General features: G+C 42.6%; 2 protein-coding genes across 2 annotated transcripts in view; one reads left to right on the top strand and one right to left on the bottom strand.

Annotated features, from left to right (window-relative positions):
* The window catches only part of tmem150aa (transmembrane protein 150Aa), a 9,623-nt gene extending 6,010 nt beyond the window's left edge, over positions 1–3,613 (bottom strand). The window contains exons 1-6 of the mRNA XM_072664420.1: positions 3,333–3,613; positions 2,644–2,691; positions 2,465–2,551; positions 1,694–1,761; positions 1,309–1,436; positions 719–896 (exon numbers count right to left, since the gene is read on the bottom strand). Coding sequence (XP_072520521.1) covers positions 719–896; positions 1,309–1,436; positions 1,694–1,761; positions 2,465–2,551; positions 2,644–2,691; positions 3,333–3,397 — 574 coding nt within the window. The 5' untranslated portion in view covers positions 3,398–3,613. The remainder of the gene's footprint in view (positions 1–718; positions 897–1,308; positions 1,437–1,693; positions 1,762–2,464; positions 2,552–2,643; positions 2,692–3,332) is intronic.
* Positions 3,516–24,055, top strand: LOC140541680 (prominin-2-like). The gene is made up of 25 exons (XM_072664417.1): positions 3,516–7,301; positions 9,922–9,965; positions 11,262–11,470; positions 11,609–11,729; positions 11,957–12,020; positions 12,176–12,265; positions 12,516–12,685; positions 12,899–12,967; positions 13,156–13,219; positions 13,315–13,465; positions 13,579–13,737; positions 14,489–14,612; positions 14,769–14,962; positions 15,046–15,130; positions 15,737–15,886; positions 16,152–16,220; positions 16,337–16,426; positions 16,975–17,028; positions 17,374–17,454; positions 18,091–18,159; positions 20,900–20,989; positions 21,668–21,771; positions 21,945–22,031; positions 22,260–22,316; positions 23,732–24,055. Exons 1-25 carry the CDS (start codon positions 6,929–6,931, stop codon positions 23,844–23,846), a joined length of 2,883 nt encoding a protein of 960 aa, XP_072520518.1. The 5' UTR covers positions 3,516–6,928; the 3' UTR covers positions 23,847–24,055.

Below are 24,055 nucleotides of genomic sequence, written 5' to 3'. Positions count from 1 at the left end.
GTCGGAGGTTATGGAATACGACAACCACGGTAGAAGAAAAAGGACTCTAGCCTAATTCTAATAGAGTTTACAGACAGGTGAGGTGTTGGAAGCAGGACAAATGGGCAAGCGTGAGGGTTTCTCCAAAACACCAGGCAGGTTAAGTGGTCAGTACCTTCATGGGCACCCAAGGCTCATTGGTGCAATCCATGGAGGCCCCACTATACAACTTACAGGACATAGAAGATCTGCTGCTAACTTAGCTTGCTCCCCCAAAAAGCCTTAAAATACACACCATCCTCCAAAGACAGCTCTGCATGTATACGAGGGGTAGCTTGAAGCCTCAAAGCATATGTCCTGTCAGGGCTGTGGTCGTGAGAGTCAGTGTGTACTCCTACACTGGCAGCCACAGCTGTTCTCTGAGGGCTCCATGCTAATAAGGAAGCTCATGCTTTATTCATGTCGAGTCTGGTTAATTATACAGCTACTCCCACCCACCAGCATCTTCAGCATTTCCTCTCTTCCAGTCACTTCTCAGCAAAAACAACACTAAAGCTCCAATCACCAAGCGCTCGTAGAAACCATCTAGCCATGAAGCTACAATCAGTCAGAGGCGGCTGTTCTAGCAATTTTAGCCAGCATACCTTTGTTGGTGTTTATAGGGCCTCAAACCCGGTTGTCCGATCATCTGAGATAGTAGGAAAACTATCTCTTCCAATTCTTGGTTTTAAAAGGATACTGAGGACGAGGGACACCAAAGAGCCAACGGCAAGAGCGACCCGAACGTGGGCCATCCAGTAGTCGAGGGCTGTGATGGCCACCCGGTACGTCAGCACGCACTGCAGGCACACAAACAGCAGGCCAGCAGGAAACGCCAGGCCCGCACCCACGTAGTGAAGGGTCTTCGCGTGGTCCACCTGTCGAGAGGCAAGAGTTCTTGGTTCTATACTCTATCGCTGTGTTCAAAATAGTGGGCCAGGTTCGGGTTTCGAACTTAGAAGTACTGGTCGAGCCGGACTGACCCAGGACACAAACTCTGGTTCAGACCTCTAAAACTGTTCTAGAACCTAGTTTGAGTCTATAAAAAGTATTGGGTTTATTTCTTGTTTTCTTTTCTCCCCATATGGTATGGCCAATTAGGGAGAGTAGTACCATCTAGCCACCCGGAGAGATGATGTGATCTAATGGGCGGTGATGGCAAAGCATCATGGCTTGGGATTTGAACTTGCAACCCCCGGGCCATAGTGGCAGAGCATTAGCAGGGACCAGGTCTGAAAGAACTGTTCCAGGATCAGTATGTATAGATATTTTATAACTGTAAACACTGACCTGAAAGTTTCCCACCATGACCAGACCCACCGCGTTACAGAATCCGGACACCAGGCCGCTGGTATTGGTCCAACAGTGATTACTGTGCTCTATGATCTGAGCATAACGCAGCAGACACACCATCACCACTACAGAGAGGTGGAGAAAGAAGAGGCACAAGATTAGGAATTATTACGTATTAGGATGAGCATGTTATTAGTCATTATAGGGGCTAACATAGGGGCAAATGCCGTGTTCTGAGGTGGGAGGTCTGCACTGTAGCGGTGTGTATTTCACTCACACTGTCCACAGAAGCACACTGACAATCTGATGGAAAGTGCACGCTAAAATCACCACAGCTTTCAGGATCTCACCCTCATATGCATACAAACCCACTAAATCTTACCCATAAAGGCTCCCACGTTTCCGATGAGACTGAACAGGCAGCTCTCTGGAGGGAAGGAGCCGCACTTACTGCAAGAGAACACAGACATTAAAGACACAACAGTTTTTAACTAGCGTTTTCAAGCTAATGTAGCCAACAAGCAATGGAAGCTTATAGGATCCATCTGTATCTTCTTAAAACACGTTTGTTTCAAGGGGTGTTCAGTGTTCAGAATTGCTTTTGTGGTTTGTGACCCTGTAAGACACACGTCTGTATAAAACACATATTAAGCGGAGGTTGGCATTGCTGAAACAGAAGTGTTAGCCATTGTGGTACGCAAACCACAGATTAATCGCCGAAGTTGAACCGTAACAGTGCGGAATAGAGTTTTTCTGCTGCTGTCACTGTTTATAGTAATAACCTGGATGCAGAGGAGCAGTGAAAACACACAGACTGAACATTTTTAAATGTTAGGATTGTATAACGCTGAACATGGCGACTATTTACACAGTCCTGCCTTTCAACAAAAAGAGCCAATGTGTTTGTTGGTTACAGATAAAGTCCAGCCCCTTAACATTAAGAGATCCAATGAGCTTGCTGGTTATTGAAAAAGTACCGCTGCAATAAAAAGAGCCACTCAGCTTGCCTGGTTATGGATAAAGTCCCACCCTGTACACCAAGTGTTTTGATAAAGGCTGAGCTATAACAAGGTCACTGTTTGTCTGTTTGAAATGCTGCAGTGTGTGTGTGTGTGTGTGTGTGTGTGTGTGTGCGCATGTCTGTGCTTGTTACCTGATGAGTGGGATGTCCTGAATGGTGCAGCACGTTTTGGGGAAGCCTGGTTTGGCCGTCTCTTCTGAACACGTCACGTTGTAGGACCTTCAAATTGCGACAAAATCCATAAAGTCATAAAACGCTGTGGTCAAGCAGCGTATAAAAACTAATCATGACATGAAAGGAAGTCTCTTTACCAGTTTTCCACAGGACACACGTGGTGGTTCATCACGGCCATGGCGTATCTATGGAAACAAAGTGGCGTCTCAATGTAAAACCACTTCTGATGTTCATTTTCTCTTCTGCACAGAATTGATTTGGCTAATGTCAGTAAAGGTTCTTCACCCTCTTACAAAACAAGGCCTAAGAATTACAAGTCCCACATTGTTACACCCTCATGAGCTGCCAAAACACATTCCTCTCTAGGCGTGGAAGAAGTCTAGCCACTCACTTAAAGCAACACTACAAAAAAAAAAAGCCATTTCTTGCTCCTGGGCTCCCCCTACAGTTGGGAAGTGTCATTTGAGCTTTGAGTCACAATTAAAGGACATGTTTTTTTTGGATTAGCTGATATCTAATCAAACCTAATCTAATGTTCAGACTGGTAGTACTCTGAGATACCAAGCACTGCCATAAACTGGCTCAACAGTATTTGTGGCTGAACGCTGCTCATGTCGTTGCTATTCTGATGCCAAGCACAAATTATTGAAATGCACAAAATTTTTATATCAATGTACAATATGCAAGCAGGAACTGGAAGAAGGATAGGTAAGAAGTGGCGGTGGTGGTGGTGGTGTTGGTGGTTGTATCTGTTATTGTACAGTGGTCCAGTGTCTAGACGTACACGGGAGCGCATCTCTACGTCGCACTGCCCGACTCTACTCACACTATCCATATTCCGGTGATGGAGAAGGCGGCCAGGCTGACAGGCAGGACGATCCAGGCGGTCATTGAGCTGACGCAGAGGCAGCGGCGTCCTGAGCATGAGGGGGAGGAAGACACAGGGCAGAGGAGGGGGGCGCAGACGGAGGCGGAGACAGAGAGGGGGCGACGAGGGGACAGCGACGGGCTGGGACACACGGGGGAGGGACATGAGAGGAGGACGGGGAAACGGCACGGCGCTTCCTGCTCCCCGCCAAGCCCAGGCACAGGTGGTGTAGCGTCAAAGTCTGAGGAGGACAACAGGAAACACAAAAACAAACAAATGACCGATGCTTGCATTTAAAATTACAACCCACCCCTGCAAGAGGCCAACGTGCAGTAATGTGGCGTAACTGAAGCTGGGCCTGCCGCAAACAGTGAAATCAGTTAACAGGGCCAGTGGAGGTCAAATTGAGGCCCGGAAGACCAAGAACACATTCGGAGAGAACTGCTGAGAGGCAGCAACACCCAAAACCCCTGTTTGAGTGGTGGTGGTGGTGGTGCACTGTTCTACTGTGCAGCGACTCCTGCACAAAGACGACCTTCATGGAGGAGTCATCAGAAAAAAGCCCCGTCCCAACATCACCCATCCGCAGAACCGGAGGGCCAACCGCAGTTCAGGACCATCACTCGAGACGCTAACTTTGGCGACAAGCCGTTCTCCTCTTACTAGTTTTTAAATATTAGTCCCCCTTTAAAGGCCTTTGTTCATATCTTAACCATCTAGTTTTATATGAATAAACATTGGTGGAGAAGTTCCCCTTTAGATATTGTACAAGCACTGACTAGGGATGCCCAGTCCTGATCAGTGACAGTGTGCAGCATCAGCTCATCATTATAAAGGGTCATCAAACCCTCCTGCCAACTTATGGGACCCCTTAGGACAGGGGCTCCCACTGCAGAGCTTGCTATAAGTGCTAGCTAAGTGCTAATCTCAGCACCTCAACACCTCACATTTAGGCTCAGGTTCACCTGGAATGAAGGTGATGATAGGAGATGCTGTTAAAGCTGAGAGAACCACAGGAGTTACAGCCTGACTTAGTTAGCTAATAAAGGCCATTTTTAGGGGTTTTCTATTGTGCCAACGACCTAACCAAGTCACGTAGACACTGTTACACCCCTCGGCGTTTCTAAACGCTCTCCTCGGGTTGTTAGATTAATCATAAACGAGCAAACTGGCCAGGTTTTGTGGCCATCACATAGGCAACAAGGAACTCAGCTAAAAGCTAGCTAGCTAATGCTAACCAAGCACGAAGCTATGCTGCACAAACGCAGCTGTAGCTCACAAACGACGAGCTGTTGTTTGGTTATCTGACAGTAGAACGAGTCCTTTCGATGTTTAGAAAAGTGACGTTTGTGAAACTTACCTTATATTCGCTTTTTTTTTCTTGGCTACCAACCTAAAATAACCTTGTCGCTGACGCTTTAAGATAGCGGGCTAACGTTAGCGCTGTCCGCGTTGTTTTTCTCACGGGGCTTGTAGTTTTCTAACGCCGCCGCCGCTGTGCAACCGAACCTGGTTCGATGAGGCGAAGGACTACATTACCCACAATCCGCCTGCTCCTCTGGGCGATTTCGGCGAAAGCACAAGTGCAACAGCCCAGGTTCCAGCTGTGAGAAAAAGTTTGTGAACCCTTTGGATAATAAAAAAAAAAAAAAGAGAGAGAGACACCTGATTTTTTTTTTTTTTTAATGAAGTGATCAATTTTAAATATTGATCAATTATAATATTTTCAACAAATGGCCAAAGTCAAGGGTATAGTTGGACTGGAGACTGTAGTAAACAATGGCACTAATGCTGTGCAAAAGTCCTTTTCTTTAAGGCAATGGTTCCCAAACATAATAAGCAATTTTCCACTTATCTTAAATATACACAGATTAGCCATAACATTAAAACCACTGACAGGAGAATTGTAAACATCTCCAAAACAAAGGGGTGTGTCTGGTATGCAGTGGTCAGTACCTACCATCCGGTGAACCGGCGATGGGGCTTACAGGGCTTAAAGGATCTGCTGTTACCATCTCAATGCCCTTGAACCCCTTTTATAGTTCTTGTGGAGGTCATCTGTTTTGAAGGCACAAATGATTAGGTTTTAATAATATGGCCTTCAGTCCTCTCTTTTGAGGCAGGTTCCATAAATAACCATCCACAGGACGTTTTCCGTGCATTTGAAGCCCAGCTCCATGTTAATACCTGTAGGGTTTAGAATGGGCTGTCAGAAAAAGCTCCTGTAGATGTAAAGTGTATGTGTCCAAATACTTTTGTCCATATACCGTACTCAAGTCGCATGGACGGAGGCTGTGTGTGTGTGTGTCTAGGTTCTAGGTATAAAGGGACGGTCCTCCTGGACATGAGGCGGGTCACAGTAGGACACTAAAACAGACGCTAAATAAAGTAGCTGACCAGTGTAGTGGAAATGAACGGCTGGCATGTGGTTTGATGGCATTTCAGCTGTGTCACACTGAATTCATCACTGTGATCTGCCTTTACATAGAAGAGACCAGCGAAACTGGTTTCTGCTGAGGATTTGGGCCAACATTCAGAAACACACACACACACACACACACATACATTCACAGTAACACAAAGTTGACTCAACAGCACACAGGATACAGGGACACTCCAATACTGCTGAGAACTACACATGGTATCATCTGCAGTAAGAGGTAAGCACACATTTATGAATTTATTTGATGGAAATCCATTTATACAAAGGAAAGGAAGCAATTATTGCTGCTTGTCCAATAGAAAACAAGTATCTGCATTTTTTTCCATCCGTTGGTTTGATCTCTGTAGCTGCTCTGTACATTGTATAGATCATTCTGGATGAGTGGACCAATAGAAATGCTCTAAATGAACTGGTGTACTCTTATTTTACATTGACTTCCATTCACTTCAAAGCGAAGCCCATTTTTAGGCCTTCTGTGAACAAATCCCCAGAAAACTTTACACAGTGGTCAAATCAACAATTCAGTATGTTCTTAAATAATATAAAAAATAAAGTAAATAAAAAACACTGGCAACACAAAAAAAAACAACCCTGGAAAACCACAAAAGTCAACTAAACTAGATGAAAGTCAAGAACATGGTGGTGAGCAAGCCGAAGGCGACTTCCTCAGAGCTGGGGGAAGAAACATTGGGAGGTACCAATGGTCAGAACTATTTGACATAAACCTTTGATAAAAAGTCATCGTACCACCACACAAGACCACATGGTGGTGATGCTAAGGATAATGAAAGTGATGATGATGATGATGAGGATGGTTAATGGTAATAATAGAAAGATTATTAAGAAAAAATTAATAGTACGTAGTCAACACAGTCGATAATGGAGGCGAGCTGGTCAGTGGCGATAGAGGCCAGGGAAGTGGTGGGCAGTCACTAACTCAGATAAAGAGATCTCACAGTAACCTTCTTCCACAGTAAGTTATTAAAAGGAGGGAGCCAGAAGGTAACACAGACACGGGAGCTGCCTTAAACACTGGCATCCATCCATCCATCCACTCCACAGGCCACAATGCAGGGTTCCAGACTTCAGGCACTCACTGACTGCAAATGCTATGTGCTGTCCAAATACTTATGGACCCATCTTTATGTTGTTATATTATAGAATCTGTGTAAATCTGATTGATTTATTATCTTACCACTCCCCCCCTCCCCCCACCCTCACATTCATCTTCCGACAGGAGCTCATTGGACCAGTCACCATGCTCCCCCTGAGCAGTAGGACAATGCTGGTTCTGCTGTGGCTGACCGCAGTGTCCAGTGCAGCTCTGAACGAATGCCCTCCTGACCATGTCGACCCTATTTACCAGCTGAACCTCTCCCACACCCCGGCAGACCGGCTGATCAGCTCTGCTGGATCTCTGGAGCCTCTGTACAACTTTGCTCGACTCTTCCTGCAGGCCGTGCAACCCTATGGACTTCCCCTAGGTAAAAATAATAATAATAATAATAATTGTTACTGTTTTATTTTAATGGTTTTATATCTGGTAAGGTAAGATTAAAGTAGATGCCACAGAAGTGTTCTAGTTAAATACAAATTCCACTGTAAATATTGTGAATCCAACTGGATTCAATTTAGATTCACCACTCAAATATGCCATTAAAGAAACTATAAAAAACGGAAAGTCTAAAATATGTAAATATCCTAATTAGGCTGTTATATTATGTATAAAGATGTAATGTTTAGGTTTTTTAAAAAATATATTTCTGCATTAGTTTTTTAGTGTATTTAAATATTAAAACGCTTTAAAACATATAAATGCATTTACATATAATAAATATATAAATACATTTTATATTTATTTTATTTTAGATTCCTTACAAAATAAAGTTGTTTTGCATATATATATATATATAACGTTAAGATTACTTACGTTACTGTTTTTAATAACACATACACACACATATATGTATGTATCTCTCTCTCTCTCTCTCTCTCTCTATATATATATATATATATATATATAATGCTATATACACACATAGCCTTAACTGATTATGACCACTGGATTTTTAGTAAATAAGCAGTCATGTTGTTAATATTTCTGATAGATGTAATATAATAGCAATATAGGAATATAATAAAAGCAATATAGGCTTGTACTAAAACCATGTATAATTTGTACATGGTGTTATATAGAACCATTTTTCTTAGCAGGATTAAGCATCAAACTTTCTCTCTCTCTCTCTCTCTCTCTCTATATATACAGTGAGTCCAAGAAGTATTTGATCCCTTGCTGATTTTCTTCGTTGGCCCACTAATAAAGACATGATCATTCTATACTTTTAATGGTAGATGTATTCTTACATGGAGAGACAGAATATTAAAAAGAAAATCCAGAAAATAAATCTAAGGAATATATATTAATTGATTTGTATTTCATGGAGTGAAATAAGTATTTGATCCCTTAGTATTCATTAGCAGTTCTGGCTTTTACAGACCAGTTAGACACTCCCAATCAACTTGTTACCTGACCTGAAGCCACCTGTTCTCACTAATCACTTGTGTGAAAAACACCTGTCCACAGAATCAGACAGATCACACAGATTTCAAGTCTCCAACATGGGTAAAACCAAAGAGCTGTCACAGGACCTCAGAGTCAGAATTGTTGACCTTCACAAAGCTGGAATGGGCTACAAAAAGATTAGTAAGGTGTTGGATGTGAAAGTAACAACTATTGGTGCAATTATCAGAAAGTTTAAAGAGTATAACATGACAATCAACAGACCTCGGCCCGGTGCTCCAAAGAAGATTTCGCCTCGTGGGGTGGCAATGATGCTGAGAACAGTCAGAAATCGTCCTGCAACCACTCGGCAGGAGTTAGCAAATGACCTGAAGGCAGCTGGGACCACAGTTTGCAAGGAAACAATTGGCAACACTTTGCGCAACAATGGATTCACATCCTGCAGTGCCCGAAAGGTACCCCTGCTGAAGAGAGCACATGTGGAGGCGCGCCTCAAGTATGCCAATGATCATTTGAAAGATGAACCAAGTTATTGGGAGAAGGTTTTGTGGTCAGACGAGACCAAAATTGAACTTTTTGGCCTCAACTCCACCCGCCATGTGTGGAGGAAGAAAAATGCTGCCTATGACCCCAAGAACACTGTGCCCACCGTCAAGCATGGAGGTGGAAGCATAATGTTTTGGGGGTGTTTCTCTGCCAAGGGTACAGGGCTACTTCACCGCATCACTGGGAAGATGGATGGAGCCATGTACCGCACAATCCTGAGGGACAACCTCCTCCCCTCTGCCAGGGATCTGAAAATGGGCCGTGGTTGGGTCTTCCAACATGATAACGACCCTAAACATACAGCAAAGGCAACAAAGGATTGGCTCAAGAAAAATCACATTAAGGTCATGGAGTGGCCCAGCCAGTCGCCAGACCTCAATCCGATCGAAAATCTATGGAGGGAGCTGAAGGTCAGAGTTGCCAAGCGACAGCCCACCAACCTTCATGATTTAGAGAGGATCTGCAAAGAAGAGTGGGCCAAAATTCCCCCTGGTGTGTGTGCTAAACTTGTGGTTAACTACAACAAACGTCTCACCGCTGTGCTTGCAAACAAAGGCTTTGCCACTAAGTATTGAGTGTGTTTGGCAAGAGGGATCAAATACTTATTTTCCTCATTGAAATACAAATTAATTAAAATATATTCTTTAAAATTATATTCTGGATTTTTGTCTTGATATTCTGTCTCTCCATGTTAGAATATATCTACCATTAAAAGTGCAGAAGGATAGTGTCTTTATTAGTGGGCAAACAAAGAAAATCAGCAAGGGATCAAATACTTCTTGGACTCACTGTATATATATATATATAGATTTATTAAAAAGTCGTAAAGAACTATTATTAGGAGTGTAGGTTTTGATTAATTATGGAATGAAGCAGTTCTTGCTAGTGGACTCAGACTGTTGGACCCCACTGCCTCCCTACCATCGTCATCATCAAAAAGCTCCATCGTCTGAAGCTCCAGACGCATGATTTGGTTAGATCTCATGATGTCATTTGCAGTGACGATTGCTAACAGAGTGTCATTTGATGACTTTCAGATATCGCATCCCAAACATCGCAGAATGGAGCTGCGATTTCTGAGGTAAATCATGGGCCTGTTCTTTGGCTCGAATCTGAAGCAGTTCCTGCTGAACTGGTTTAAAGTCACAATGGGGAGCACATGGTTCTCATGCCATGCCGTTCCTCTCAGCTATCTACTGCCTGTGACCTTTCACGCTGTTCTTCACTCTTGCTTGAATGGGCTCGGTCATGATCATCCACTGCTGCTCATTTCTGCTCTTTCCTTCATTGTTTTCATTGCTGCTTTCCCACAGCTCTGACTGACAGGTACTGCAGGAAGAAGGCCGGCAGTCTAACCCGGCATAGCTCTTGATCGGCATAGCTTCTGATTCTATTTGGGTTTGGTGGACCTACTTGACCAAGCTGGTCATCAAGCTGCTCATACTGGAAGCCTAGTTTGGTTGGCTGGTTGGTCAGTTTGGTGAGACTGGTGGAACCATTGATAGAAGCAATCAAGCTGGTCATGCTGGTCGATCAGCTTGGTCAATGAGCTCGGCCTTACAGTTTTATTAGCTCTGTCAGGTTGGTCATGCTGGTAGTCCAGCTAAACCATCAACCTCAAAAAAAAAAAAAGAAAAAAAAAAGGCTTGAATTCAAGAAAAATGTGGAAATTAAGAATTTCTTAAAGGAGCTGTTTATTGGACAATACCCAAGATTTCACTGCGCTTGGCCGCAAGCAAGCTAGCGTAAAGGTTAGCTTACATTCGCTAAGTTAGCCAAGTAATGGTCACTCACAAACAAACGGTTAAGAAACGGTTTTGGGTTTAATAAAGAATTCTTGTGGGGTTTTTTTTTTCTAAAATGATCAGAAATCAGTACAATCTCACAGGTTTATCTAAGCTAAGCTATACGCTATAGCTAATGTTAGTTAGCCAGCTAGCTAAATGAGTTGTGAAAAGGGGATCGTTTTCACTTGGAATTATTAAGCAATACGAGCTGTTAGCAAGTGAGCTGAATACTTCATTACAACACCACTGGGATTCTTTCGTGGTTAGCATTAGCTTAATTGCTAACATAGACCAACATACCAACAGAAATGACACTAGATTGACAAAAATGTTGGGACACCCTGTGATCATTGATCATTCCAGTGTTTCGTTCAGTCTCGTTGCCACGGGTGTATAAAATCAAGCCCCTAGCCATGCAGTCTGCTCAGTCTGCTGACCCAATACCTGCAAAGGGAGACCAACTTCATATTAATGTAGAATGGGACGTCATAAAATCTCTCGTAGGTGTCCCAATACTTTTGTCCGTAAAGTGTATATAGTATGCCACATCTGGCCACTGTACAAAACTGATGTGTGTGTTCTACCTGCAGGTGCTGGGCTTTGAGGCGGGTTATGTGGTGTGCCTCATCCTCGCTGTTCTGTATGCGGTGATCATTCCAGTAGTAGGCGCTGTGTTCGTGTGGAGATACTTCCGCTACAGAAACGTGCCGATCGAGAGCGAAGTGCCATCAGCGTTGCCGTGGCACCAAAGGAGCATCATTGTGATCACGTGCCTCTCTGTCACCGTCATTTTACTGCTGTAAGTAGAAGCGCATCCATAGACCACAGACCAATCAACAACAACTACAATAACGTAAACGGCATAGGAACTAGCAGCTGATTGGATGTCAGGCCTATTATGACATCACCTGTGTGTGTGTGTGTGTTTTACCTGTAGCTCAGGTGTGATTCTGACGTTCACCACCAACAACCGAATGCATCAGAACATGGGGCCAAACCTGTCTCACCTCAGGGAGGACTTTAGGGACATGGAGGAGGCGCTAAGCTCCGTCCCTGAGGTTCGTCCTCAGTTCACACACACAAGCTTTCCACACAAATGCACTGAGGCTGTATTTACAGGGTCCCGGCCGGCAGCTGGTTTGAGCTGGTTCCTTTACCGATATTTTATGGTGTCCCAGTTTATTTTTTTTTTTATGTCCCTACCGTACTACCAAGCTACCGTCTTGGTCAATCCATCACTCGAATACGGCCCTGTTGACTGACCCTCCAACCTTTGCAATTGCAGAAAGTGGAGTTCATCGTCAAGCAGTTTCCCTACTTCCACGAGGAAATTACGACTGAACTGATTGGTATGAAAGTTTAAAGATTGTTCTGCTTGACGGTAACGCTTTACCTGAAGGGTGGTGTTAGTGAGGCTATGGAACACCAGTGTAAGGATTTCATCCCAATTGACATTAGCCCATATAAACACTTATAAAGGCTTATTCCAGCCTCTTTCCTCCAGAAACTGGCGCTTTGATTGGCAAAGCAATCCTCGCATCTCTCAGTCGTGAAATCAACATGACCCTCAACCGTTTGGGCATCACTGTTCAAGGTTTGTTGGTACTTATATGTTTATCATTAACGCGTTGTCACTCACTGTCCACCTTATTAGCAAAACACAAATCTAGCCCTGAGAGCCAGAAGCTTTAGCGATTGGCTAGAAAAATAAGTGGCTTGTTAGCCTAGTTCGTCATGGAGGTCAATAAAATGCTTGGCTACTTCTACTCAGGGTTGCCAGGGTTGTCACTACTATTTATATGACGCGTATTAACATGCTTTTATCCGTACTGCCGAACCAACAGACGCTACTGGTGCACAGCGCCACCTCCAGGAGGTGAAGGAAGTGAGGAACAATATGCAGGACACCTATGGGTTCCTCCAGACGGAGCTGGGACAGATGCGGAGTCGGCTGTACAACCTCGACAGCTCACTGGACACCTCTGGTCTGGACACAGATGCTAACTATGAACTGGTATGCTAGAAGGTTCTAGTGTGAACAGCTGATTGCACATTCCACCCGGTTAGCATTTGAGCAGCTAGTGGTTTTGATATAAAAAGCTGGATCAGATCCTGGGTCATGCCGCTTTGCTATCGGCAGCCGGAGCCTGAGTGAGCACAACTGGCTATGCTATGGATAGATGGCACTCTGGCTCACCTTATCACTCCCATTGTTTCATTTTCATAGATACCCAGTGTGGATGCCCAGGTGCAAAGACTAAGCTTCGTGCCGGAATTTGATGTCAAGGTCCAGAAGGTAGGTCATATACACAAATATTCATTAACAGCAGCACCAGTTCCTCCACCAAGCAACGTAGCCTGGTAACAGTAGCTTTGTGAAGTTTCAGTATACGGTGGTCTGTTTTAGGTTCGGTTCGTGTTCTTAATTATCTCGCTCCTTTATGGCCATTGCTCTTCCCAAGCTGCTCTTTTTCTTGTCTGCAGGTTAAGACGTCGATCAACTCCATTCCTCAGGTGTGCGAAGATCAGATCACGCCAACGATTGAAGGTATGTGCGTTAAATCAGGTTCACGGTCAGCTGTAACGCCGTCCTCGGCTAAACCCCAGTTTTCAGAACCCCACTGTTTCTCATTCTCTACGCAGCGTGGCTAGTGAAGCTGAACAAGACCCAGAACGTATTTCGGAACTACAGCAAACGCCTGCCTTCTCTGAAGTCCCTCTCAGAAGCTGCTTCCGACATGGGGGCCTCGCTTGACGAGTCCATGGCCGATTTGCAGTACTACGACGATGTCAGGTGAGTTTAAGGTCTCAAGTCAGCTTCTTTCAGTTTGCCCTGGAGCTAGAAGGCTAACGTATCAGTTGACCATCGATTAGCAGATCCAAGGTTCTCTCTGTTGCCCCCTGTAGGTGGTCAGTGTCAGCTGTGTTCTGCATACTGCTCCTAATCATTACGTTGCTGATGCTGGCTGGACTGGTCATCGGAGCGTCTGTGGTCATCTCTCCCACCCTTTACCCCTTTCACCTGCAGGACCAGCTGAGGATGACCGCTGTATACCTCCTTTACATGTGAGTGTAACTATAACTAATGTTGCTCTTAAAGGAGATGCATTTATTAATACATACATCTATCTATCTATCTATCTATCTATCCATTTATCCATATATCCATCCATCTATCCAACTGTCTATTCATCCATCCATCCATCCATCCATCTGTCCATCTATCATCCATCTATCCATCTATCTATCCATCCATCCATGCTTCTGTTTATCCATACATCCATTTATCTATCCATCCATCCATCCAACCATCTATCCATCCATCTATCCAACTGTCTATTCATCATCTATCTATCTATCTATCTATCTATCTATCTATCTATCTATCTATCTATCTATCTATCCATCCAACCATCTATCCATCTATTTATCCATCCATCCATCCATCTATCCAACCGTCTATCCATCTATCCATATATCTATCCATCTGTCCATCCATCCATCCATCCATCCATCCATCCATCCATCTATCCAACCGTCTATCCATCTATCCATCCATCTATCCATCTATCCATCCATCTATCCAACTGTCTATTCATCCATCCATCCATCCATCCATCCATCTGTCCATCTGTCTATCCATCTATCCATCTATCCATCCATCCATCCATGCATCTGTTTATCCATACATCCATTTATCTATCCATCCATCTAACCATCAATTAATCCATCTGTATATCCATCCATCCACCCATCCACCCCTCTCTGAAGGTCCTACATTGATAATTGAGAGAGGTGTTTCTGTTTCTTTGTTCAGTGCTTTAGGAATGATATTCTTCTTGTCCTGGCTCTTCATAATCATGGTCTTCATCAACCTGTTCTTCGCCGGTAACATTCATGCCCTGGCCTGCCGAAGTGCAACTAATGGAGAGATATTTCGGGTGAGCAGATGATACTAGACAAAACCATTGTTTTTTTTGTTCTTCTAAAAATGTATCAGTAACAGCATATATATGTATATAGATAGAAATATAGATAGATAGGTAATGTCGTTATTGACATGTTAATGGCCAAAATGATTGTTTTTTCCTTTACAGTACCTGGACGAGCAAGACTATCTCTTCAGCAGTCTGAACGCTCAGGACCCGGACACTGTTTCCACTAACCTGTCTTCCACTGCCAGTCCAGCCAATGCCACCACTAGTCTGTTTCTGAATGTCACAAATGGAACCAGTTACCAGGAGCCAGACCATCAAATGAAGCAGGACATCAAGACCTATGAGATATACCGGTACGTGACTGTTTAAAGGACACCATAGACAAGACTGCCTAAATGTGGCCTCATGCTGTCTACTGTGTGTGTTTGTGGCACAGGGGCTGTCAAGTAGGGATATCTCTGTTCTACAGCCTGCACATGGACAAGAGCTTTAACATGGACAGGTTCCTCAATGCAAGCATGGTAATGCCCTTGTCTTTTCTCTCACCCTGTCCAAAAGTATCAAGACACCCCATCTAATTAGTGCCACCTTTAGGTGCACCCATCACACGGTCTGTAGCATGAACTGACAATACAGTCAACAAGCTTTACTTAAATGTGCTTGTGCCCAGTTCACATATATTCAATAGGGTCATGACTTTGGGAAGGCCAGCTGTTGGCCTGCTTGGCCCAGGTTTCAACCGTCTAGCTGATGGTGTCAGATTCTGTGGCAGTCCTCCTTCTTCAGTATTCCTTCAGTTTCTGCACTGAAGATGAACCCGCCACCGTGTTTAACAGTTACAGGCCTGTGCATTGATGTTTCCTGGGTTGTTTCCTGACCATCCTAACCAATTCTCTCTTAGCCGAGGGCAACAGTTTGCGTCTTCTTCCAGACCTTAGTTAGTTAAGTTGAAGGCTACACCTCCCGATAACTTGTACTTAGAGAAGCGGCCAGCCGTAGTCAATCATGATCACCAGCAGGAAGTGAAGAGACACTGACCTTGACTTTGAGCACCACAAGTGGGTGTACGTATAATGTGGCCTCACTTTTAAAACTGTAATGCATGCTTTTGCTGCTTTCCCCTGCAGTACCTGATTGAACTCAGCAAGAGCATGACGTCCCTGAACATCCAACTGGACGACTTATCAGCGCTCCTAAACGCCACCCAAGCCACCGTGAAGCAGTTTAAGGACTCCGGCAACCTCGACCAAATCAAATACAGTGATTTCCAAACGCTGGTACTGGTCTTTTTAAGCGTGTGTGTTTTTGTACACCACCCATCAAATGTTTTACAACATTCATTTTAAAAATCAGGATTTTCTGAAATACTCTAAACATGTCCAAAAGTATCCAGACGCCCCATCTAATTACTGCCACTTTTAGGTGCGCCCATCGCACAGCTTCCTCAGTCTCCATAGAAAGGCATTGTCAGTAGATCTGAACACTCTTAGGCCGTAGGTGCGTGTAGGTCATCTGACTGCTAATACTCCTTTCTCCACACAGCTGGCAAGACCTATAGTGAAGACAGACCTTGACGCTTTCGCAGGACAACTGGAGATAGCAGCTCTGTCGGTGAGCGCCTGGTAGATGTACAGTCACAGAAGGAGCCTGATAGTCCTTTAAGGAGCTCTGTTGTTTGACTCGATTAAGCACTGTGCTTGTGTTCTTGGTTCTATGTGTTCTGATAGGCCGATGGCAGCATTAGGGAGAATCTCACGAATGAGGCGGCTAAAGCCAGGCAGCTGGCTAAAAAGGGCCGACTACAGGATTCGTACAGGGTGAGTCGAGTTTATTGAACCTGTCCGAATTTCGCTCCCCTAGTTTTAAACTGGGGCTATGAAGCTAACGTGGCCATCACCCAAATCTGAGGCATGGACCCCACAAGACGTCTGAAGGTGTGCTGTGGGACCTGGCACCAATGTGTTAGCAGCAGATCCTTCAAGTCCTGCAAGTTGTGAGGTTGGGTGCCCTTGACCCTGTCGACCTTGTCTTTTGGCTCTACATCCATTATTCTACAGACTACCTCAGCATTGCCGGCCTGCTAGCTAGCGAGCCTGAAGGCCTAGGAAAGGCTCTGTCCCTCAGAAGATCTATTAGGAAGTAATAAAGAGGCAAAAAAATCCTGCTGACTAACACGGCACACTCCAAAAGCAGGTAGGACAGGTAATACAGGTAGAAACCGACAGCACAGCAGCCCAGTCTCGCTTCTCACTGATGCGGAACTTGGAACCAAATCTATTCACACCTTGCTAGCGCTGTAAACATAAACCCAGTTAGAATGAGATATTTATGACTTATTTATTTATTTATTTATATCTCTTTCCAGCGCAACATGAGTGCCAGCATCGAGGCTCTAGACACCATCAGTCACAATTACAAGGTATGATCTTCCCATCGGTCCTGGACACTTTATTAGAAAACCCTACCATGTACAACCACCTACCTTGAGCTTCCACACAATGGACACTATATAAGAAACCCCTACCTTGCACTTTTGCTCACTGTCCACTTAATTAGAAACACCTACCTTGTGCTTCCACTCACCGGCCACTTTATTAGAAACCCCTACCTTGTACAACCACTCACTGGCCACTTCATTAGAACCCCCTACCTTGTGCTTCCACTCACTGGCCACTTTATTAGGAACAGGGAGTGTTTCTATTCATGTAGTCCTCTTCCTTCTGTGAAAAAATGGCTTAACATCAGTGATGTTTACCTCCTCTAGACCAATGCAGACAGCGCTCTTCTGAGCACGAGCGAGACCGAGAACTCTCTTCGCTTTGAGGTTCCTTACATCGTGCAAGACGTGAGTCCACTCTTCATGTGCTGTATGTTTCGTATCCTGCTTTTTAGGGTTATGGTACAATAAGAGCCAGGTAGCTGTACAAGAGTGTGTGGTACCTCAGAAACTGTGGTGATTTAGTACGGAGAACCCATTAAAAAGACGTTCCTCCACAGTTTCAGACTGAAGAACCTCTGAAGGTTCCTTAAGGATCTTACACTTTTGACAGTGTGGCACTAGGCCATAGAAGCTAAAGGAACGTCTGGAGGTTCTTCAGTTTGAAACTGTGGAGGAACCTCTTTAGGTGCTTTAAGGAACCTTCAAGAAAAGAAAAGAAGAAAAAGGTTCCTTGAAGGTTCCTCAAAGCACCTTAGGAGGTTCCTCCACAGTTTCAAACTGAAGAACCTCCAAAAGTTCCTCAGAAGCTACTTAGTACCCTGGACATGTTACAGCAGCTTAGCGCTGCCCATTCGCCTGATTTCAGCCTGGATAGTTTTTTTCAATACAGTGCGGTAGAGGGCAGCCAATCAGAACAGAGCTCATTTGAATATATTAGTCTTAAAGGGACTGGAACCAAAACCGCCCAGTTTGCCATTGCTAAATGAATGTAAGTTAACTGAACAACAGTGCACAGTGAACTGGGGACTGTCTTCATTTCAGGTGTCTCAGTGTATGATGGAGAAGGGCAGTAATTTGGTGACGCAGTTCCTGGACGTGGTCAGATATGCGGTGAGTAAGTGGTTGATTCTGACGAGGAGCTTTTGATCTTAGCACTCAGGCCTTAGGTCGAGAATTCAGCCAGAGCTTATAAAGGGAACGCAGGAGCGCAACGCTTGGATCATATGAAGGTGCCAGGGCCCGATCGACATAACCGAGATTTAGAGCAAAAAATCGGGCAGAGTTGTAGAGCCACCAAACTATGCATGCGTAGCTGAGGTCACAGGACGATGGACTGAGCCAATTTCTAAGGCCCTGTGTCAAACGGTTGGCATACAGAGACCCCTTCAATTGGCAAAAATAGGAAATGCATTTATATAGGAAAGGTCAAAGGAGACCTACAGGCCAGCTGTGCAACCTAGACGCCCGAAACTTGCAGGAGCACGAAAAATCAGTTATATTGAAGGCGACCAGGACATATGCTTGTGCAACACTGCTCTGACATTAACCATCTCTCCCTGAAGCCATATCTGTATTAACCTCCACTGTCCAAAACCCATCTTTTTCAATGGCTGGAATGAATTGGAAAAGGGATCATCATATCTCTGCTTTGGTGAAAGATTGGACGAAACTAAGTGCGGCCCTCTCTAAGTCCGAGTCCCCCTGACACGTGATGCAAGTTTGGAGAAGATCGGAAAAAGTCAAAAGTTTGGCCCAAAAAAACCGTGTGTTTTTTTGAGCCAAATTTTTGACTTTTTCCGATCTTCACCAAACTCACACCATATGTTAAGGGTGTCCAGACTTAGAGAGGGCTGCACTTAGTTTCGTCCTGTCATTTTCCAAAGTGGAGATATGACGATTCATATTTCAATTCATTCCAGCCATTGAAATGAATGGGTTTTGGACAGTGGGGTTTTACAGCTATTGATGTAGCTTCTGCTTTAGGGAGACATGCAGTGCATAAATAAGCTGCTAATAAAGCAAAAATACCAATATTTTAAAAGTGGAGAATCCTCCAAAATATATTGAAGTACACCTTCCCATTTCCACTATGTATCAGCTATGTCAAATATATGGGATCTTCTTCACATGATGGAAATGTTCCACACGAACCAAAAAAAGCCAAGAACCAGTGAGGAACCTTTATTTTTAAGAGTGCACAGAAGCCACCTGCCAGTTTAGCCACAGATAACGTTCACTCATCCGAAAACTCTAAAAGTTTAGCTTACTTTACTATTGTAGCATTAATGAGGTCTCTGGAGCTCAAATGCACGTTTCTACACAGTGGGCAGTGTTCTGCTTTACTGCGTGAATCCAAAACACAGAAAGGAAGTTGCATCATCTGAATGTCCAGAAGATCAAATGAAGAGGGCAAGTCGTTTCTTAATGAATACCTTAAAGAATGCCTCTCAGCCAATCACAGTGCCAGGACAGAACTAACTGTGGTATAACGAGATACTGACTGACAGTCACTTAAAAGTACATTGGAAATTAGGTCGTCATATCTCTGCTTTGGTGAAAGATTGGACGAAACTAAGTGCAGCCCTCTCTAAGTCTGGACACCCTTAACATATGGTGTGAGTTTGGTGAAGATCGGAAAAAGTCAAAAATTTGGCTCAAAAAAACACACAGGGGTACCCCTTATGGTTTTTTTGGGCCAAACTTTTGACTTTTTCCGATCTTCTCCAAACTTGCATCACGTGTCAGGGGGACTCGGACTTAGAGAGGGCCGCACTTAGTTTCGTCCAATCTTTCACCAAAGCAGAGATATGACGATCCCTTTTCCAATTCATTCCAGCCATTGAAAAAGATTTGGACCGTGGAATATTTCATCTATTGATGTAGCTACAGCTTCAGAGAGATGTGCAGTGCATAAATGAGCTGCTATGAAAGCAAAACAAAACAATATATTAAAAGTGAGAGATAATTCCAAATATATTGAAATACACCTCTCAAGCTACCTCCCAAGCAAAAGCTGGTATTGAGCTGGACTGGCCTGAGCCAGGCAACCGAGTCTTCAGTGACCCCAAAACACACATTAGCGTTATAGCTCCGGGTCAGCAAGCGTGGAACCAGAACTAGGCCATGCGAACACTGGTCCCACAACTGGTCATGAGTGCCTGTCATCTCTGAGAAAGAAGGGAGCGTGTTGTCTGAATCCAATCATCCTGGCAGCAGATTGAACGGATGTTCAGACAGATGGCTCGTTGGGCTGTTTTTTCCGCTGTGATGCTCTCCGTCTCATGTGCTGGGAATACATCTCTGTTCTCTGACAGAGACGTATCCGAGTAAATACACCAGATTTGCAATTCATTTCTTTTGGAGAAAGGTCAACGTTTGACCTTACTAACCTGCTGGTTAACGCAGTAGTTTCCCTCCTCATTCATCGGGAGTTTTACACTGGAGCTACGAGGCTAATGTAGCTAATAAGTCCTGTAGGCCGATGTTAACCTAACCGCTGATCGCCTCGCTATTGTGGGTTCTGGCACTCTGTGACCCATTGTTATCCATAAGCAGCTGCGAAATGTTAGCGTGACTTCAAATACTACCTAAATTGAATCCGTACTTTCGTTCATTTTCGCCTCATCACACCAGTACAGGGTGTTCAAAGGGGGAAATCATGTACAGAATTTTTGGTTGGGGCTGCTGTGAGTAGCCTGCCTGAGAACGTTCTTGCCTAGAGGCAAAGCTAGAGGCTGTGCTGTTTTCATTTTGAAGAAATGTGGTCAAACCAGGCCTTGGCACTGTTCTCAGTCGTGGTAGAGGTGACTGAGTGGGCTGTCCTTCTCAAGACCGTTTTCGTGATTTTCAGATTATAGACCAGGCGCTGGATTGCCTCTGGCTTCCTGTGTCTCTCGCCAACATGTACACCGCCACCTGCGACAACCTGATTGGACCGTGGGTGAGTATATCATTATATTATAATGTTAGCTGAATAATGTAGCATTAGATAAATATGTGTAACGTTTGGAAAATAATGTTAGGGAATATTAGTACTGTAATGTTACATGAAATATTGTGATGTTAGTAAAATATTGTAACATTATTTTTTTATAACTTTATATAGTACGTTATTTCAGTACTATATGTATCATCAAGGTTTTTTTTAATATTGTAACATTGTTTACAAATTTAAATGATCCATATTGTCACATTGTAAATATTGTAAGGCCAGTTAAAAATGTTAAATATTCTACTGGACATTAGGTAAATACTGTAATGGCTAAATATTGTAACACTATAAATCTTAAATATTGTAAAAAATCAATCCCACATAAAAAAGAAATATATGTAAATGTAAAAAAATTACGTACTGTAAGTTCATTTTGAAATTAAGCTTATAATATAAAATAAATGGTCAAATATTGTGGTGTTAGTCAATAAAACACCGGTTAAGTACTGGATAAGTGATTGGATAAGGAAAATTAGTTATAGAAGTTAAATACCACAACATTCAAACATTCTAAAACTACTTAAACACTAACTTTACAGCTCATTGGGAAGAAACATAACTGTAATTATAATTATGATGCTGTAGGTAGTGTTATGTAATGATAAGTGTGGTTATGTCTGTGTGTAGAACGCGTTCTGGCTGTCTCTGGGTTGGTGCTGTGCGTTCCTCATTCCTGCCATCATCTTCAGCATCCTCGCTGCCCGGCTCTGGAAGCCTCCTCCGCCTACAAAGTGAGTCAAACCCTTCAGGCGTCCAGCGACCTCCATCTGTACTCATACAGCGCGACCCGAACGGCACAACCGTACATTGCTGGATACTGGAAGGTCATTCAGAACAGCTGTGTGGTCTGAAAGACCTGTGGATTAACATTTTATATATATGTATGTATATTCTGCAATTGCAGTAAGGAGCCGTTCCACATGCCAAATGACATCATCGATAAGGGCACACTCGATACCTGCGTCACCCTGGACCACATGAAAGGCAAAAGGTAACATGCTACATAATAACCAATAATAATCCAATAATCAGAATTTCTGTTAGGTGTTGTTCTTGTCAAAAGGTCCCCTGTTGTAGCTCCTAATACATCCACCTCTTCACAGGAGCCATTGGAACCAAATATTAACATCACTGGCTAATGATATGATATATAAAGTATAATACATATATAAAGTATAATACATATATATATATATGTTGTTGTTGTTTTTTTTTACAGTAGAAGGGAACCCACCACCAAGGCCAAAGACAACATCTACGAGACCATGGATTTCAAGTACTGTACCAACATCTACAGTTCAATACTATCTATAATAACATGAGTGTGCAGATATTACATCAAATATTCAAAAAGAAGTTCAGTATAGATAGGGTTTCAGGGCTTAGTGAGCTAAAATCAAAACTTTTGAACTAATGTAAGAACATTATATACTGTAATGTTGCATTATTTCAATATTGTAATATTTCTTAAATAATAAAAGACAAATATTGTAACAATAGTTACAGTGTTCTGTAATGTTATATTTTTAAACAAATTTATTAAATTTTTTTAGAAAACAATTTTGAAAACTTGATAGCACTGATTAGATCTTGTAACATTATTTAAATATTGTAACATTAGGTTTATTATTAATTAAATAATAAAACCAAAATAACGTAACAGTTGATAGAAAATATAATCAGGCTTACAATATGTATCAACTGTTACGTTATTTTGGTTTTATTATTTAATTAATCATTATATTATTTAACCATTTTAATATTTAACAGTACATTTACCTAATGTTACAATATTTAAATAATGTTACAAGATCTAATCAGTGCTATCAAGTTTTCAAAATTGTTTTCTAAAAAAGATAAATTTGTTTAAAAACATTACATTATTCATTCTATGTTACAATATTTAATCAAGATTAGAATATTGATCTACTGTTAAATTATTTTTGTTTTATTATTTAACAACCATTACATTATTTACCCAATGTTACAATATTTGACAAACTTATTTTACCTATTACAAAATATAATCATTACAATATGTAATGGGTAAATGTTTGTTAAATATTGTAACTTTAGTTAAATAATGTGATGTTTATTAAATAATAAAACCAAAAGAACGTAACAGTTGATACATATTGCAACCCTGAGTAAAGTTTGTAACAATAGGTAAATGTTTGTTAAATATTGTAACATTGGTTAAATAATGGTTGTTAAATAATCAAACAACATAATTTAACAGTAGATAAATATTGTAATATTGGCAATTTATTGAAATGCTGACAAATTTTGTAACGTTCAGTTTTATACTAATAATTACATACTGTAATATTTCATTGTTGATACAATATTTACATAAAAGTTTTATTTATTAATAATATATTTACACATAGAGAAGCCTGCAGCACTGTAATGAGGACCTGGACGTGGGTTATGAAAAGTGTGTAGGCATTACCTAATAGAAAACATCTCGGTGACTATTGCCTTCCAGTTTTTGTTAGCACTGTTAGCCGTCTAGCTCCAGTCTAAAACTAAAGATGCAATATTAGGGCGCCAAACTTTTATTTTTTTATTTGTTTATTTTTGCCTGAATGACTGATTCTGGAGGAGTGCAAAAGTGTAAATTTGATATTTTGCCAAAATACTGTTCGTCATTTAATTGTAGGATTTTTTTTTTTTCATTCTGAAAAACAGGGAAAGAGGAGACACTAAGAAGACCAACTACAACGTCTACATGACTCTGGATGATGTGATGGGCTGTGACGGGGCTCAGAAAGGCAGGAAGGAGAAAGAGGGCGTCCCCACATAAGGGCTTAATAAACTGAGGAAATATGCTGACTCTGAAAATGAAGAAACAAAGGGACCTTTGGGGGTGAGGGGCTCCACTTACTCAAACTACTCTGTTAGGACGATTACGCTGACGTTTGTACTCCTTGTAATGCCCTGTGTGTTTGCTTTTGGCTGCTTCTTTCTGGATTAAGCTGTGCATTTGATCACATTACCAATAAAATCCTGAAC

Source organism: Salminus brasiliensis, chromosome 20 (assembly GCF_030463535.1).
Source record: "Salminus brasiliensis chromosome 20, fSalBra1.hap2, whole genome shotgun sequence".
Classification (NCBI taxonomy): domain Eukaryota; kingdom Metazoa; phylum Chordata; class Actinopteri; order Characiformes; family Bryconidae; genus Salminus; species Salminus brasiliensis.
The sequence above is the reverse complement of the archived record's forward strand: the minus strand, read 5'-3'. Positions and strand labels throughout refer to the sequence as shown.